Raw genomic sequence first — 15,405 nt, 5'->3', positions numbered from 1 at the left:
TTGTCCTAATTAATGCAGCCTAAAAATTCTTTAACGGATTTGAATATTAGAAATGTGTTTGTGTTATGTGTAAGCCAGGTTAAAGAGATGGGTTTTTAATGTAGATTTAAACTGACAGAGTGTGTCTGCCTCCCGAACAGTGTTAGGTAGGTTATTCCAGAATTTGGGCACTAAAAAGGAGAAGGATCTGCCGCCCGCAGTTGATTTTGATATTCTAGGTATTATCAAATTGCCAGAGTTTTGACTCTGGCAATTTGTAACCTCAAGTAAGTAACCTCAAGTAAGCATTAAAAACGGTGACACCTCGGCTGAGGTCCATGTTCACAGCATTATGCCTGTCAGCAAAACCTTTGTGTGATCCCCCACATTGAATTTGGGTCACAAGAATATTATATATACTGTATATTATTTATTATTTACATGTGTGTGTGTATTAAAATGTACATGTATTTCATACGTTTTTTATTACTTTAATGTGTTATAATCAGGGGTTTAGTTTAGTTTAGTTTTATTTAAAGTTTGACATGACAGGATATTGCGGCACAAAACCCTGAAATGTGTCAAACATACACATACTCCAAGACAATCATTACTTAGTATAAAACAAATAAAAGATAACTGATATACAAGCATAATAAATAAAAATACAAAATTTGCTAAAATATATATATATATATATGAATAACACAGATTCACAGAAAAGGCATCCTAATCAAGGACCTGTAAGTTATCCATACAACAAATTTAGAGCACGGGGAATAAAGGAGAGTTCATGACGTTTGGTTTTACTCCTGGGTACAACAAATGTCTTGTGCCGCCGAAGAGAATAAGTAGGTGTTGGAGCCATAGGCAGGAAACAATGCAATGGTGATGAACTGTCCTTGAGTGTTTTAGTAAGCGTACGTATGGTGGCTTCCTCACGCCTCTCACTCAAGCAATATGGTGAGGGGTGTAACATTTCCGTCACACGCTTGAGGTATTCGGCCAATCACAACGCACTGGATAGCTGGCCAATCAGAGCACACCTCGCTTTTCAGACCGATGAGCTTTGTAAAAATCGACGTGTGTCAGAAAGGCGAGGCATAGAGGAGAAACAATAATGTACAGTGTAGAAAATAATGTGTTTTTTGAACCTTAAACCGCATAAACACATTTCATTACACCAAATACACAAAATAATGTTCTTTTTAGCAGCATCATGTGACCCCTTTAAAAATTCAATGCTGATATAAACTTTTTAAAATGAATTTTCATCATTTTCAAACCTAAAATCAGCCAGCTTTTATTCTGGCGGGTTTAGCACTGGCGAGTGAAGCGCGTTAGCGAAGGAAATGTCAGTTTTGCATTTTGCTCTGAAACTGGCAGTGCATCGCCTAGATTTATGCTTTCAGTTTGAGTGGAAATCTTATACAGTTAGTCGATATAAAACAATGATTGTACATTAACAGCTGTCAACAATCGGTAGGGTCTGAACATATTTACACAGCGCATTTTTTATTTTGGTCGCGCATGCGCACCTACGTACCACTTCTGGTTATAATGTGTAGACTGAAGGGAATTAAGATGCATTTTTTTTATTCAGAATGGCAGTTGAGAGTTGCCATGAGGACTGTAGCACATCTTCAAGTGGACTTATTGAGTAAAAATCCAACTCTTCTGTCTCGTTTGCTCCTAAAGGTTAGTAAAAATGATCACATTTCAGAGGGAAATCGTTCTTAATTTACTTATTTATTGTAATTTGATATAAGCGTTTGACTATTTATATATTTATTTCAACGTATTTCTGAATACTGTTCTTTAAACTGCCTAATGGCAGTTCTCACAGACAGTCTCTGTCAGGCTTATAAGAGTGAGCAAAGCATTTTTTGTAGGAGAAAGGAACAGGTTTAACATTCTGCTCAGTTTGCAGAAAGTAATTTAATCTGCTGGTTTTTATGTACATGGAGTCAAAGTCAGTCCGTTCTTGCAACAAAGTATGAAAAACATTCAAGCTTCGTGGTCTGTGACGTTTCGGATACTCAATCAAAGTCCTTGTATTCTATAGTCTTTGACTCAGTACAGTAACGTTACAGCCCCTGCATCTTTACTTACTTACCTGCGCTTATGTCTGTGTAGTACTGTGCTGTATATGTGTGGATTCTGCATTCTGCATTGAATAGAGAACGCTTTTTAAATTCCATTTTAATTTCAATTAAGGTAGCAAACAGGATACTGATTTGCAATTTGACTCTGAATGGTGACTTGATAGCCTTGTTTGAAAAATTTTGGGGGGAAAAAGTTTTAAAAAACCTTAAGGATGTTTGGAGGTTCTTTTTTTAGGCTTTATTGAGATTGACAGACGGATGAAGAGATAGATAGATAGATAGATAGATAGATAGATTCCAATTCAACTTCCTGTGGGAAATGAACCAATTCTGAATGTCCAGCCCTGCTTGTGTCCTTCAGTTCTTCCTTTAGTATTCTCAGAACAGTGCATCTTATTGTTAGATTCTCATTTCAGTAGACATGCTGTCTGGTATCAATGAAGGAGAGTTAAGAGGCATGGAAGCCTATTGACTAAAGATCTAGGAGGATAACTGAAAGGTTGTGGTTCAGACCCTGAGAAAGTGATCAATAAAGTATCAGCATTGTAGGGAACAAGTTATTTTATATCCCTGGTTGTATCAGAGAGACTGTCCCAGTAATATGTGGAGGGTAAGTAGCTTTGTATAAAAGTGTCATCTATAGTAAATGACACATGTAATCTTACTATTCATCTGGATCTCAGGTTCTGGATTGGTCCAAGCAGAGCTAGAGTAGGTTGATAAGCCCCACACAAAGCCCACCAGTGTTAGGCCTATGTAATCAAACCCACTCAGAGCACAATGTGGAGGCACTATGCATACTGTACATACTGTACATACATTTTCGTTCAAAAATTTGGGATCGGTTTTGTCTAATGCTCATCAAGGCTGCATTTGTTTTGCCCAAAAATACAGTAAAAACAGTAGTATTGTTAAATATTATTACAATTTAAAATAACTTTTCTTTTTAAATGTTTTTAAATGTAATTTATTCCTGTGTTGTCAAAGCTGAATTTTCAGCATCATTACTCCAGTCTTCAGTGTCACATGATTCTTCAGAAATCATTCTAATATGCTGATTTGCTGCTCAAGAAACATTTCTTATTATTACAATGTTGAAAACAGTTGTGCTGCATGTTTGGCTTTGCCAGCTCAGCTGGCGTCCACATTAAACCTTCACATTCGTTGAGCAGATCTCGCTGTACCAAACGTCACTGAGGAAAGTCAGCAGCTGCGCTGCATTCCAGTCAGCAGAGCTGAAGCTCGTTTTTGTCCAGCTGACCTCCACCTGGTCCAGATCAATGAAACGAGGAGCCAGCTAAAAGGAAAAAATACAATCTGTACTTTCTCTGTGCACCTGCACATTACCCATACTGCAAGGTATGGGGAAAAGGACAATGAGGAGTTTTTAACTGTGGGCAAGTGAAGTACTATCAATCAGTTGAGGTAAACCAGTAGAAGGAAGATTGCTAAAAACCTTTTAGGAAAAGTTTTTTAAGAAGAAGGATTACACCAGTCTGACCGTAACTTATCATCCGTCTAAAAGGGATAGTTCAACCAAAAATAAAAATTCTGTCATCATTTACTCAGCCTCATGTCTCTCCAAACCACTAATGGCTTTCTTTTTTCTGTAGACCACAAAGGAGGGTTATTAATGTTAATTAAACTATAAGTAAACCCCATCTATAATTAAAACTTAAGTAAAACTATTTTTAAAAAATAACATTTTGTTAGTTGAAATAAAACTACATTTAAATATATTAAATATATAAATTAAAATTAAATTAATGTATTAAATTTAATATATATAAAAAAACGTAATATTATTTTATTAGTTGCAATGGCATTGTTTAGTTAAAGTAATAAAATAACTAAGACTAAAAAAAACAAAAACTAATAAATAAAACATAATAAATACTATATAATCATTTTTTTTTTTTTTTACAAATGACAAAACCCAAACAAAATTACTACAACTTCAATTACAGTTTAAGTAAAGAATATCAAATGTAATTCATGAAACATTCAATGACACTGTAATAGTATATCAGTGATAACAAAATAGCACTAGCAGGAGGTTCACTTTGCTCTTTTCCATACAGTACAATGAAAATAAATGATGACCAAGGGTAGTCAATCTTCAAACGTGACAAAAACACCTAAAAAAGAATCTTAACAGTACCAAATATGACTTGAATGATTCACTCAAATCTTATTGATTTTGAATCTTAATGATTTGAATTTGCACATATACAATTGGTTATGAGATGACAGAATGTCAATTTTTGGGTGAACTGTCCCTTTAAGAAACTTGAAAAAACTGAGCAGTACAGTCTATTAGCTTACTATCAAAGTCTAAACCTGTGAGTCATAGAGTGAGATATAGAAGCCTTCAAGATGTTTTCCCCTCTGATCTGGAGTTGGACCGGAGTTGTGTGGTTTAAAAGAATCACATACACACACACGTCAGGTGTTAGGCATTCTCTCACCCCTCGACACTAGTTCATCATTTATGAATTCTTGAAGGCCTTTTATCAGTTATTTCTCTTTATGGTCTTGCGCTGGTCAGCTGCATAGTTTCACGTTGCATTGCTTTTTTACCCTACAGTATATCAGTGCTGATTTTCCTTTCTCTTTCTGCATCTCTTTTTGCAGTTGTAGAAATGGCGATGAACAGCATCCTCAACCCTGATGACATTAAGAAAGCCCTGGATGTATTTAAAGGTGATTGTGACGTGCCATCTTGAGTTCTCTTACTCTAAAATATGGTTTGAAAAACTGAAAAACAAATAATATGCAGAAAGATTAATCACAATCTTTATAACTGATATAAATATAAGTGTACATTTTTGTAAAAGCACCTCTTTTTTAGAGGCTGTTCACACAGAAAGCATTTTTCATTCAGCTGCACTGTTTTTTCCCTTTTGTCTGTTTGCTAGATGGATGTCTTTGACCATTGCAATCACATTTCACGTCTTTTGCAGTGTCTCAAACATGGATTTCATTTATATATATGTGTGTGTGTGACCCTGGACCACAAAACCAGTCTCAAGTCGCTGGATCAACAGTTAATTTGAAAGTGAAATTAAGAGTCCATCTGTTCAGAGGTGTTTTCATTAAGTGAAATGACTATCAGGTGTCATTGCCTGCCCTGTTTTATTTAAAGAACAGGGATCTATCAAAGTCTGATCATGTTTGTGGAAGTGAATCATGGCACGAACAAAGGAGATCTCTGAGGACCTCAGAAAAAGAGTTGTTGTTGCTCATCAGGTTGGAAAAGGTTACAAAACCACCTCTAAAGAGTTTGGACTCCACAAATCCACAGTCAGACAGCTGTACAAATGGAGGAAATTCAAGACCATTGTTACCCTCCCCAATGAGACAAAAATATTTTCTTTGTAATTTATTTATTGAGAAAAATGATCCAGAGTTACATATCTGTGCGGTGCAAAAGTATGTGAATCTCTAGGATCAACAGTTAATTTGAAAGTGAAATTAAGAGTCCATCTGTTCAAGAAAGTGGGCCATGCAGCAAGACAACAACCCCAAGAACATAAGTCATTTTACCAAAGAACAGTTAAAGAAGAACCAAGTTAATGTTTTGGAATGACAGAGTCAAAGTCTGGACCTTAATCCAATTGAAATGTTGTGGAAGGAGCTGAAGCAAGCAGTTCATAGGAGGAAACCCACCAACATCACAGAGTTGAAGTGGTTCTGTACTGAGGAAGGGGCTCCTTCCGGAGCTCCTCCGTGGGACTCGAGACCGGTGAGTGGTGCAGGTTACTCCACCGACCTCGCTCCGTTCCCACGGCTCTCGGCCCCTCCCCCTCTCGTCACACAGCACAATAATTGTTTTATATTTGTTATCTTGTTTTTACAATTGTTGGAAGCCAAAATTGTAGTTTAATATCCTGGTTCTTTTTATTATAATGAAAGTTATGGGGACTGGGGCCATTCAACTCTAAAATGACAAAGAAGCACTATAAAAGTGTTTCACATGACTCATGCACTTCAAGCAATTTTACTGAAATCTTCCACTCATACCTGGCTAATGCAACATATTTGATTTGAGAGCCAAAGCAGAGGGCAGGTTTTAAGGGATCCAAACCTTAAGTCTGTTTATTCAATCTGTTTACTATTATATGACTTCAAAACACATAGTGCACAAATAGTACGGACCATATTTATGATGCATTTATGGTGCTTGTTTTGTTCCGTTTGAAGCTTGACAGTCCCAAACTCTATTTACTTTCATTATATCAAGAGAAAATTCACCTTTTGCGTTCAACAAAATGATGGCAGAATTCCCTTTTTCATGTAACCTCGTCCTAGTTTCTGGCCAAAACGTCATTCATTCTCTCTCTTTTTGTGACCTTCTTGTAGCTGTCGACTCATTCGACCACAAGAGGTTTTTTGAGATGGTCGGACTGAAGGCGAAGTCAGCTGACGATGTGAAGAAGGCTTTCTATGTCCTAGATGCAGACAATAGCGGCTTTATAGAGAAAGAGGAACTTAAGTAAGATTACACCATTTCTACACTACAAGCAAACCAGCTTGTTACCAGTAAGATTTGTAATTGAAACTCTCAATGTTAAGGGCGAGCACACAGTACATTTGAAAGGTGTTAGACTCTCTTTGTTTCCTCTGTGCAGGTTTGTTTTGAAGCATTTTGCTACAGATGGGAGAGTCCTGACCGATAAGGAGACCAAAGCATTCCTGCAGGCTGCGGACAAAGATGGAGATGGAAAGATTGGAGCAGAAGGTAAAATGAAAGTAATATACCATAACACCAGGGGCGTCGTGCATCTATTTTATTTATTTATTTTTTGAGGGGGCACCAGTGGGAGCCCTGACTTTGATAAGTGATAAGATATGAAAACACTTTCTTTTTAAAATATAAAAAAGTACTAGAATGAATCTTTTAGAATGACTGATTAAAAATAACTTTTTCATTAGAGTAATTTGAATCAGACACTATGATTCTTATTCTCTGATATCTCACAAAACTGTATATGGATGCACACAAAGTTTTCAAAACTGATTACATTTTAAATTTTTGTGGCATTTATTTATTTATTGCACTTACAACATTTTAGTTGCAGTCTGGAGCCCTTATGAATATGATGCTTCTACTAACCCATATTATGCACTTTTTTTTTTTCATCAAAAAAATGCCAATAATCTCTTTCTCTTCCTGTTTCAGAGTTTACTGCTCTGGTTCGTGAATAAGTGACTCAAATACTTGGCCTGTTCATACCTTATGACCCTTTGATCTCGACCTCAGCGTAACGCCCCTGAAGCACAGACACACACACACACACACACACTCACTTACACACACCCTCACACGCTTGTACGCCCCATCCTGAACACCTCCCTATACACAGACACACAAACTGACCTTCATGCTATTTATTTTCCTTTTTATACAAAAGTGAGTGTTTCTGCTAGTGTATAGATCAAGAGACCTTTAACAGGGCAAAACCTCATGCCGGCAATATGTAGATATATTAGAAAAGAAAACAATGCATTCTCCATCGTCCACTATTCTTCGTCTGTCTTTATCTTCCTTGTATCTCTCGCATTGATCTTTTGTTCCTCTCCTCCCCTCCAAACTCTCTCCATCTCTCCGGTAACAAGCCGTTGTGAAACACACCAAAAGAAGAAAGAGGTCAAGTTGTGAAAGAAAACAAAATAAAGAGACAATGCCTCAAGAGTTCCATTGTGTAATGAATCTATTGGTGTTCTCTCTTTTTTTTTTTTTTGCTTAATAATAAGGTGGAATTACGGTATGTCCTGACAGGGTTGCAACATTTTGAATTACAGGAATAACTTTCTCTTTTAATTCATGGGTGTGTATTTAAATGGAATTGGCCTCACCCCACAGGAAGTTGGAATTGGAATTTGAATGGCAGGATTAAGAGGAATTTAATCAATTGTAATTCAGTGAAATGTATCTATCATCTCTCTCTCTCTCTATTGTACTATCTACAGTATCTATCTATCTATAATGAGAGTTATATGAATTTCTTTATATTTCAGTTCATTTTAAATTTTAATTCCTCTCATTCAAATTTCAATTTCAATTCTTGTCATTCTCAAATTAAATTCTGAATGCTGCACAATCCTGACATCTGACACACAACATACATATATATATATATATATATATATATATTCTTACAGAAACATTCACATTCTGGAAGTAAAATGGGATGTGAAAAAGTTAGTGGCATTGCTACTTTTAGTTAGTTACTCCCTAACAACAGATCACTCAAACACTTAATAAATGACCCCTTCAGAGACACTGAATCGAATTTACATTTTATTTGTTAAACAGATCAAGATGTAAAGAATTAGTTCAAGATATTTACAGGAGAGACTTTATCTTTTCCTGTAATCACTGGTTTACAGACGCAAATTACTGCTGTGATATAGGCACATATTTCTGTTTGGATTATTCAGCATCAATTAAGCAAGAAAAAAAACTTCCTGATGAAATACAAAACATCCCTACAAATGGGTTTGTACTAATGGGCTTGACACCTCAGGAGAAGGTCACACCAATTACTGTCAAGGTTAAAATGAACATTCACTTTACAGGCACTTAAGCAGACAGAACAGCCAGTTTAAGGGCAGCTTATAATTGGACACGTCAGATGAATTAACTGAGCCGAGAGACAAAGTTCAAGTACAGAGTGGGAGAGAGACCGATAGTCGCTTATCAGAGATGCTAGGGGTCCCAGACTCAGACCACACAGAACTGTAGTTAAACCAGCCCCAATGGCAGCAAATATGACAGTATACATTTATAAAATGCATTTGGAGGACACGTGATGCTTTAAGAAGTGTTTTGCTTACATAATGCATATCATATACAATTATTTAAAAATGTAAAGATGAAAAAGACACACTTATCTCAGCACTTAAAAGCACTTGAGCTGACCTGCATTTACTTTTCCTGCTTGGTCAACACAACTCCAGCACACAAAACCTGATGCTCTTTATAGTGGACTGGAGGACACAGGACAAGAGAGCCAGGAAGTGTTGTCATGTTTTAAAATACACAGAAATTACCAAATATTTGGACATGTAAGCCACATTTAAAAATGTCATTCCATTATATGACAAATTATCAAACCAAAGTGGACATTTGACACGTTTCAAGACAAACATTTCACAAAAATAAGTTTGTCAGGTTTCATAAGATGTTAGTTCAACAAGTTCATAGTTAATGTGATTTAATAGAACACCTGTGTGAACTTGAGAAGAACTGACTTCACACATCTACTAAAACCACAGTGTTTGTTTGAATATGCCACATCATGAAATTCATACATTTTAAGTGTGACTTATGTGCCCAGATATTTATGAGGCCATTATATATAGTGTTATTAATTGTTTGGTGCCGCAGACCCTCCAACGGCCTGAAGGTAAAGGTAAATTGTCTTAACTACCTGATTTAATGAACTTTTAAAGACTAGCGTTGATCATTCTTGAGTTGCATTGTCTTAAATGTGATGCTTCGTACTGATTACACTGGAAAATTAATGTTTTTGAAAATGGCTGAGCAATGTACAGTAAAATGTGCAGCACTGATTAGCCGGTGAAGAAATATTATTCATATACGTGGAGCTGATCTGTCATTGGTTTTGGTGGGTTTCAGCTTCACAGTGGCAAATGGATTTGTGCCTCTGTAAAAAGAGATAAAAAAAAGATCATGTTAAACACAAATATCTGCCGTATAGATATTATATTAGTGCCTGAGAAAACAAAAAAGCAACACAATTAGGGGGTTAATGGATATGAAACATGTTTCTACCAACCTTGGAAAAAGTTGTGGTCGAGAATCATAGTTATCTTGTCTCTGTAAAAAAAAAAAAAAAAAAGTTATTTAGCACTAATGATTTTTTTAGAACTGTTTCAAAACCAGACAAATGTGATGTTTTCTCCTGGAGACTGATACTGAATCTAGAGAACTATACTGACACTAACTGCTTAATTGCTCCTACACTCTTAAAAATAAAGGTTCTTTAGTGGCATTGATGGTTCTATGATTAACCTTTAACATCCATGGAATCTTTCCACTGCACAAAAGGTTTTTTATAGTGGAAAAGGGTTCTTTAGAGCGTTAAAGTAATAAATTCTTAGAAATAATCATAATCATAAATCCCCCCCCTCTCAGGTTTTTGGTACCTCATTTTGGAGCCTTATTCAGCCCATTAGCTTGTATTTTGTGGCCCCCAGCATTATGGATGTATATTACATTATATACATGTATAAAAGTCACATGAAAATTAGGCAGTGCATTTTAAATTTGGCATCTGATGTTAAATCATTTAAACTAATACGAAAATGTACTATTCTCGCAAGAGAACATCAATCAAACCAGCCTGGTATTTCATAACTACTGAAAATCTAAGTGGATTCTACTATGCAAAACATTATCATGTATTATTATGTTGGACAAAATATTAAATTGACAAAAGATTATATTATTTTAGTTTACACAGATGAAAAAAAAAAAAAAGAATTAAGCCAATGTATTATGATATTACAGGTGCTTCTCTTTTTAAAATTATCCAGTATTTCAATAAAACCAAAGCACGCACGCACACACACACACACACACACACAGACCGTCAGCAGAAAGAGCTGCCCCCTTGCAGCCACCAAAATGCAGGATGAGGTGTGGTGGAGAACAGCACTTCACCACAGTGCCCCTGCTGGCCACAGTAAGAACTAACACTTAAAATCCAACGTCAGCCTGTTCTCATCTCATCTACACATTTACATTAGCTTACAGTCAGCAATCTCTCCAGGGATTTAAAATATTCTGAGCATCAGCAAATCTTCCACAAAAAAATAAATAAATCACAAACCACATCAGAATGTAAAACACACTCAAAGGATTACTACCAATACAGTTGCAGAATGTTAATTTTTTTTACATTGCATGTAATATTAATTTGTTATTTGATTAAATAAACAGAAAGTGATAATTTTTCTTCAGTTATAAAAGTCAGCATGAATCAAACTGGACCCTATTTACTTTCTTAATACATGTTCTTTCTCTGAATGTGAGCGATACACAAAAAATGGTGCGCTGCAATGCAAAGACAAAGATGTTTGCCTTTATAATCTTTCATCAAGACATGTTTTCCTTTTTGGCCGAAATTGACAATACCTTCAACAACCTGTCATATAGATCACTTTTCACAGTCTTGCAACTGGATAAAGTGGATTTTTCTTTTCTTTTATCCATCAGCATTTTTAATAAAAAAAGTTGTCATTTGAATATATATATATATAATTAAAAGTTTAATTTAAAATAAATAAATAAATTTTTCTTCTCAAATTTCTATTCAGAAAATATGTCACATTTCTGAACTAAATGTGCTGTTAAAAGGATAGTTCATCCAAAAATGTAAATTCTATCATTATTTACTCAGCCTCATGTCGTTCCGGCATTGTATGAGTTTCTGTCTTGTGTTGAGCACAAAAAAAGATATTTTGAAAAATGTTGGTAGCCAAACAGCTGACGGTAGCCATTAACTTCCATAGCATGGAAAAAAAAATACTTTGGAAGTCAATGGCTACTGTCAATTGTTTGGTTACCCAAATTCTTCAAAATATCTTCTTTTGTATTCAGCAGAAGAAAGAAACTCATACAGAGTGAGAGTGAGTAAATAATGACAGAATTTTCATTTTTGGGTGAACTATCACTGTAATGCTGCTTATGTTGATTTGAACAGGTCTTACTCTGTTTTCCGAAGGGGTGGGAGTGACTGGCCGGGAATTGCTGGATCTGGTTGACGGAGCTGGCGGCGGTGGCGGAGGTACAGTCGGAGCTGTTTGTTGGCTTCTGCTCACAGGTTGGTCGAGGAGGTTACTCATACTGCTGCTGTGTCTGAAAGAGCTGCTACTGAACAGAGAAAGAGGTCAAAGGTCATGAGACTGATGCGCAGGTGTTGGGAAATGTGCAGTATCGGCTTACCTTGAATCAGGTGGTCCAGGTGGTTCATCCATGGGGCCTACATAAGCAGCAGGGAACCAGCCTTGCCTGAATAATGCACATTGAATGAACGGGAAACAAAATCAGGTGGTCCATCTGAGTGTTGTATGTGTATTTTAATGCATTACTGAAGAGAACTCTCCATTTCATGAATGGACACTGAAGTTTGAATTTAGGACTTTATGGTTAAAAGCCTAGTCTAAGGCTATTTCTACTACACTAATCCAGATACATTTGAAAATGCATCTTTTTCTCTATGTATTGGCCTTCCATCCACGCTGAGACAGCATTTTTGTCTTGTGAAAACTGAGCTTTTAGATGACGCTTTTTAAATAAAATAAAAAAATGCCATGTTCATGTTGCAGTTGTGGGCTGTAAAAACAGAAGCATTTTAAAATAACGCATGTTTAGGCATGAGATGCATATTGTACTGATAGATATCTAAATATTACCAGTATATGCCTGCTAAGTGTTATTCACTTTCATAGTGTTGCTAAAAATAAATGTTACTTTTTTCAATCTTCATATTATATAAGATAACAGAGTATTTACTCACAATTACTGTCCTGTGGCAAAACATGACTGCAATTGTGATCACTTGGTGAGATATTTTGCTAATAAAATAATAATGCCAGAAGAATTGCATGAGAACTTTATTATGTCTGGTCTCTCAGTATTATCTCAGTGAGCTTTTATTATTATGTTTTACACATGCACAGATGATTTGATAATTTTCTGACATTTCAGTGTTGACGAGAAACTTTTTGAAAAGCTTGAAAAATGCTAATGTATTGTGGACAGAACATTTTGATAACGCTGTATTCATATGTACCCGGACAAAAGTAGACATAGTGTGGATTAAGGTGTGAAACTTCTCTCACCGTCCAGAGCTGTCAGAGCGGCCGAACAGCCAGCCGTTCCTCGGCTCTTTAATGAGTAGGGTGATGGTTTCTTCTCGGGAGAATGGGAGGAGGGTGGAGTTTGCAGAGGGAGGGTGGGGCACCAGTGCTCGCATCACTCTGCCTCCGGCCAATCCTGAGACGGAGGTGGAACGACTGGGCTGAGGGGAGGGGCCTGAGATGAAAGGGTGGAAGTTTGTCATATTAAACTTAAAAAAATAGTGCATAATGTTCACGGATGTTTTTTTCGAATCTCAAAATAAGGACTCCACACCTCTAGAGGGAACTGTGCCCAGTGGTTGCTCTGCCCAACGGTTAACATCAAGCTGAGAGAATGACACGGAAACATAAGTTTCAACATACACATCTATGAACAGCATCATCATTTAGAGAAGAGAACAGAAGAGAAAATGTTTTCCAAAAAATTGGAAAACATGCCATTGATGCATATCTTCATTTATAATTATATATATATATATATGCATATACATAGTTAGGCACAATGCAACATTTACTTTTCAATTCGTATTAAAAAGTTTGGGTACCTCTGATTTAGGGCCACTAAGTGTCATTAAATATATTATCATATGATTCTTTTTTAAATGTGATTATTGTGTCATTAAATCTCACAATGTTGTCCTCCAGTCGTGAAGGAGTGCGTGGACGGGATTCTCTTGTGTGATTCACCAGATCTTTCCACCCCTCTGCTCTGTTTTGCAGGCCGCCCCCTGTCTGTGGGAGGATTAAAACAGTCATTTAAACACACATTAATCAAACTGAGCACTTCCAAACAATTTTTAATAGGCAGAAAAAAATAATAAATTCCAAAAAATTTTAAAAATTAATCAAAAAAATTGAGATAACACTTTCAATACATTTTGACACAAATTCTCCCTAATAATATCTACATATCACTTTGGTTACACCCCAAAGCTCTCTGACACTCATTAAGCAGCTAGTTAATTATGGAAATTAATAAAAAGTAATGATATTAACCTTGTTCATGAGATATGCAATAGACTGGGTGAATCCGCTGTGTTTCTCTGCCAGGAATCGATATCTTCTTTCTTCCTCCTTTAACGCCTCTTTCTGACACTCTCTGAGAAAGTGCACATATTCGCTGCCATCCTACACACAAACAGCATTATTACCATAATCATCATTATCATTATTTTTTTCATATTTTGTACCTTCATGAATGATAACAATGCCCTACAGCATCAGTTTGGCTTCAACACTCTAAAAAATAGTTGTTTTGTTAGAAACACTACTGTAAGTAGTAGGTAAACAAGTGCCGAGCCCTTGAGCACACACAACCGTTCAAAAGTTGTTGTTTTTACTGTATTTTAGATCAAATAAATGTAGCCTTGGTGAGAGGAGGAGACTTCTTTCAAACATATTAAAACATCTAACCGTCCCCAAACAGAAATGTCCACATCTAGTGTGCCATTAGGCAAGGGTCATGCACTGCTCTCACCTGTGGGACCCCTCGCCTCATCTGTCCCTCCAGTGCTGTTGCCTGGTTTCTCACTTCCATCTCATAGCGCCTCCTGCTGCTCTGGAGGAGAAAGTAACCCGGCAACATCAACATCTACCATTATATTTTCAATATTCAGATTCATTTCAATCAGATAATGTTCCTTGTTATGAGCTGGCTGAAGGATAAAGAATCTTTTATTAGGTAATCTGCTCTTAAACGTAGTTGTATTTTTAAGAACAAAGGGTGTTTATGCATGTTTTCTGTTCTTACAATATTAATTTTTTGTATGCATTTGCAATATAAACCAAACAACTCACCAATATATATTCTTTATCTAGTCTGACATTGTTGTCCATCTCTCGAAGGACCTCGGAGTGGAACCAGCGGAACTGAATCAAAATCACACAGACTCATTAAACATGTGATTGGCCGTCCAGACAATCAAACATGCATTATGTCAACAACATTATAGGAGCAGAAGATATCGAAAGATGGGTTAATAGAGGAGGATCGGTAACGCACCACTCCCTCCAGCTCATTGGTGAGTCTCCTCTGACTGTCTGAGATCTGGATCAAGACATCACCTGCAACACAAAAACACACATATAGCCTTATAACAGCCTTTGTATCTTCTGGTTGAGTGTCCATGTGTTAAAGTGCAAGTATTAGCCTTGAAAGGTTGCACTGCCAAGCTGACGTTGTGTCATCATTTATTATTTAACATCACAGAGGAGGTGCAGTTATCTGATATTCACACACACAAACACACACACACACACGCTGTCATACCATCTCACTGTGGTCATAAAATATGATTCATAGCAACAAAAGCACCATTGAAATTTAATGACATTTTTCCATTAAACCACAACAGGGTGATAGATGTCAGCTATAAATACACACACACACACACACACACACACACACACACACACACACATGTGTGTA

General features: G+C 36.4%; 2 protein-coding genes across 2 annotated transcripts in view; one reads left to right on the top strand and one right to left on the bottom strand.

Moving 5' to 3' along the window:
• Nucleotides 1-7,768, top strand: part of pvalb6 (parvalbumin 6) — a 46,151-nt gene extending 38,383 nt beyond the window's left edge. Inside the window, exons 2-5 of the mRNA XM_016514744.1 lie at nt 4,719-4,787; nt 6,447-6,579; nt 6,716-6,825; nt 7,267-7,768. Of these exons, the coding sequence (XP_016370230.1) occupies nt 4,727-4,787; nt 6,447-6,579; nt 6,716-6,825; nt 7,267-7,292 (330 nt within the window). The 5' untranslated portion in view covers nt 4,719-4,726 and the 3' untranslated portion in view covers nt 7,293-7,768. The remainder of the gene's footprint in view (nt 1-4,718; nt 4,788-6,446; nt 6,580-6,715; nt 6,826-7,266) is intronic.
• A 1,658-nt stretch (nt 7,769-9,426) lies between these two features.
• LOC107710038 (brain-specific angiogenesis inhibitor 1-associated protein 2-like protein 2) overlaps nt 9,427-15,405 on the bottom strand; it is an 11,497-nt gene continuing 5,518 nt past the window's right edge. The window contains exons 10-15 of the mRNA XM_016514723.1: nt 13,252-13,303; nt 12,960-13,152; nt 12,061-12,126; nt 11,826-11,988; nt 9,890-9,930; nt 9,427-9,757 (exon numbers count right to left, since the gene is read on the bottom strand). Coding sequence (XP_016370209.1) covers nt 9,685-9,757; nt 9,890-9,930; nt 11,826-11,988; nt 12,061-12,126; nt 12,960-13,152; nt 13,252-13,303 — 588 coding nt within the window. The 3' untranslated portion in view covers nt 9,427-9,684. The remainder of the gene's footprint in view (nt 9,758-9,889; nt 9,931-11,825; nt 11,989-12,060; nt 12,127-12,959; nt 13,153-13,251; nt 13,304-15,405) is intronic.

Source organism: Sinocyclocheilus rhinocerous, unplaced genomic scaffold, assembly GCF_001515625.1.
Source record: "Sinocyclocheilus rhinocerous isolate Xijiao unplaced genomic scaffold, SAMN03320098_v1.1 scaffold1348, whole genome shotgun sequence".
Lineage (NCBI taxonomy): Eukaryota > Metazoa > Chordata > Actinopteri > Cypriniformes > Cyprinidae > Sinocyclocheilus > Sinocyclocheilus rhinocerous.
Note: the sequence above shows the minus strand (reverse complement) of the source record. Positions and strands in the feature narration are given on the sequence as shown.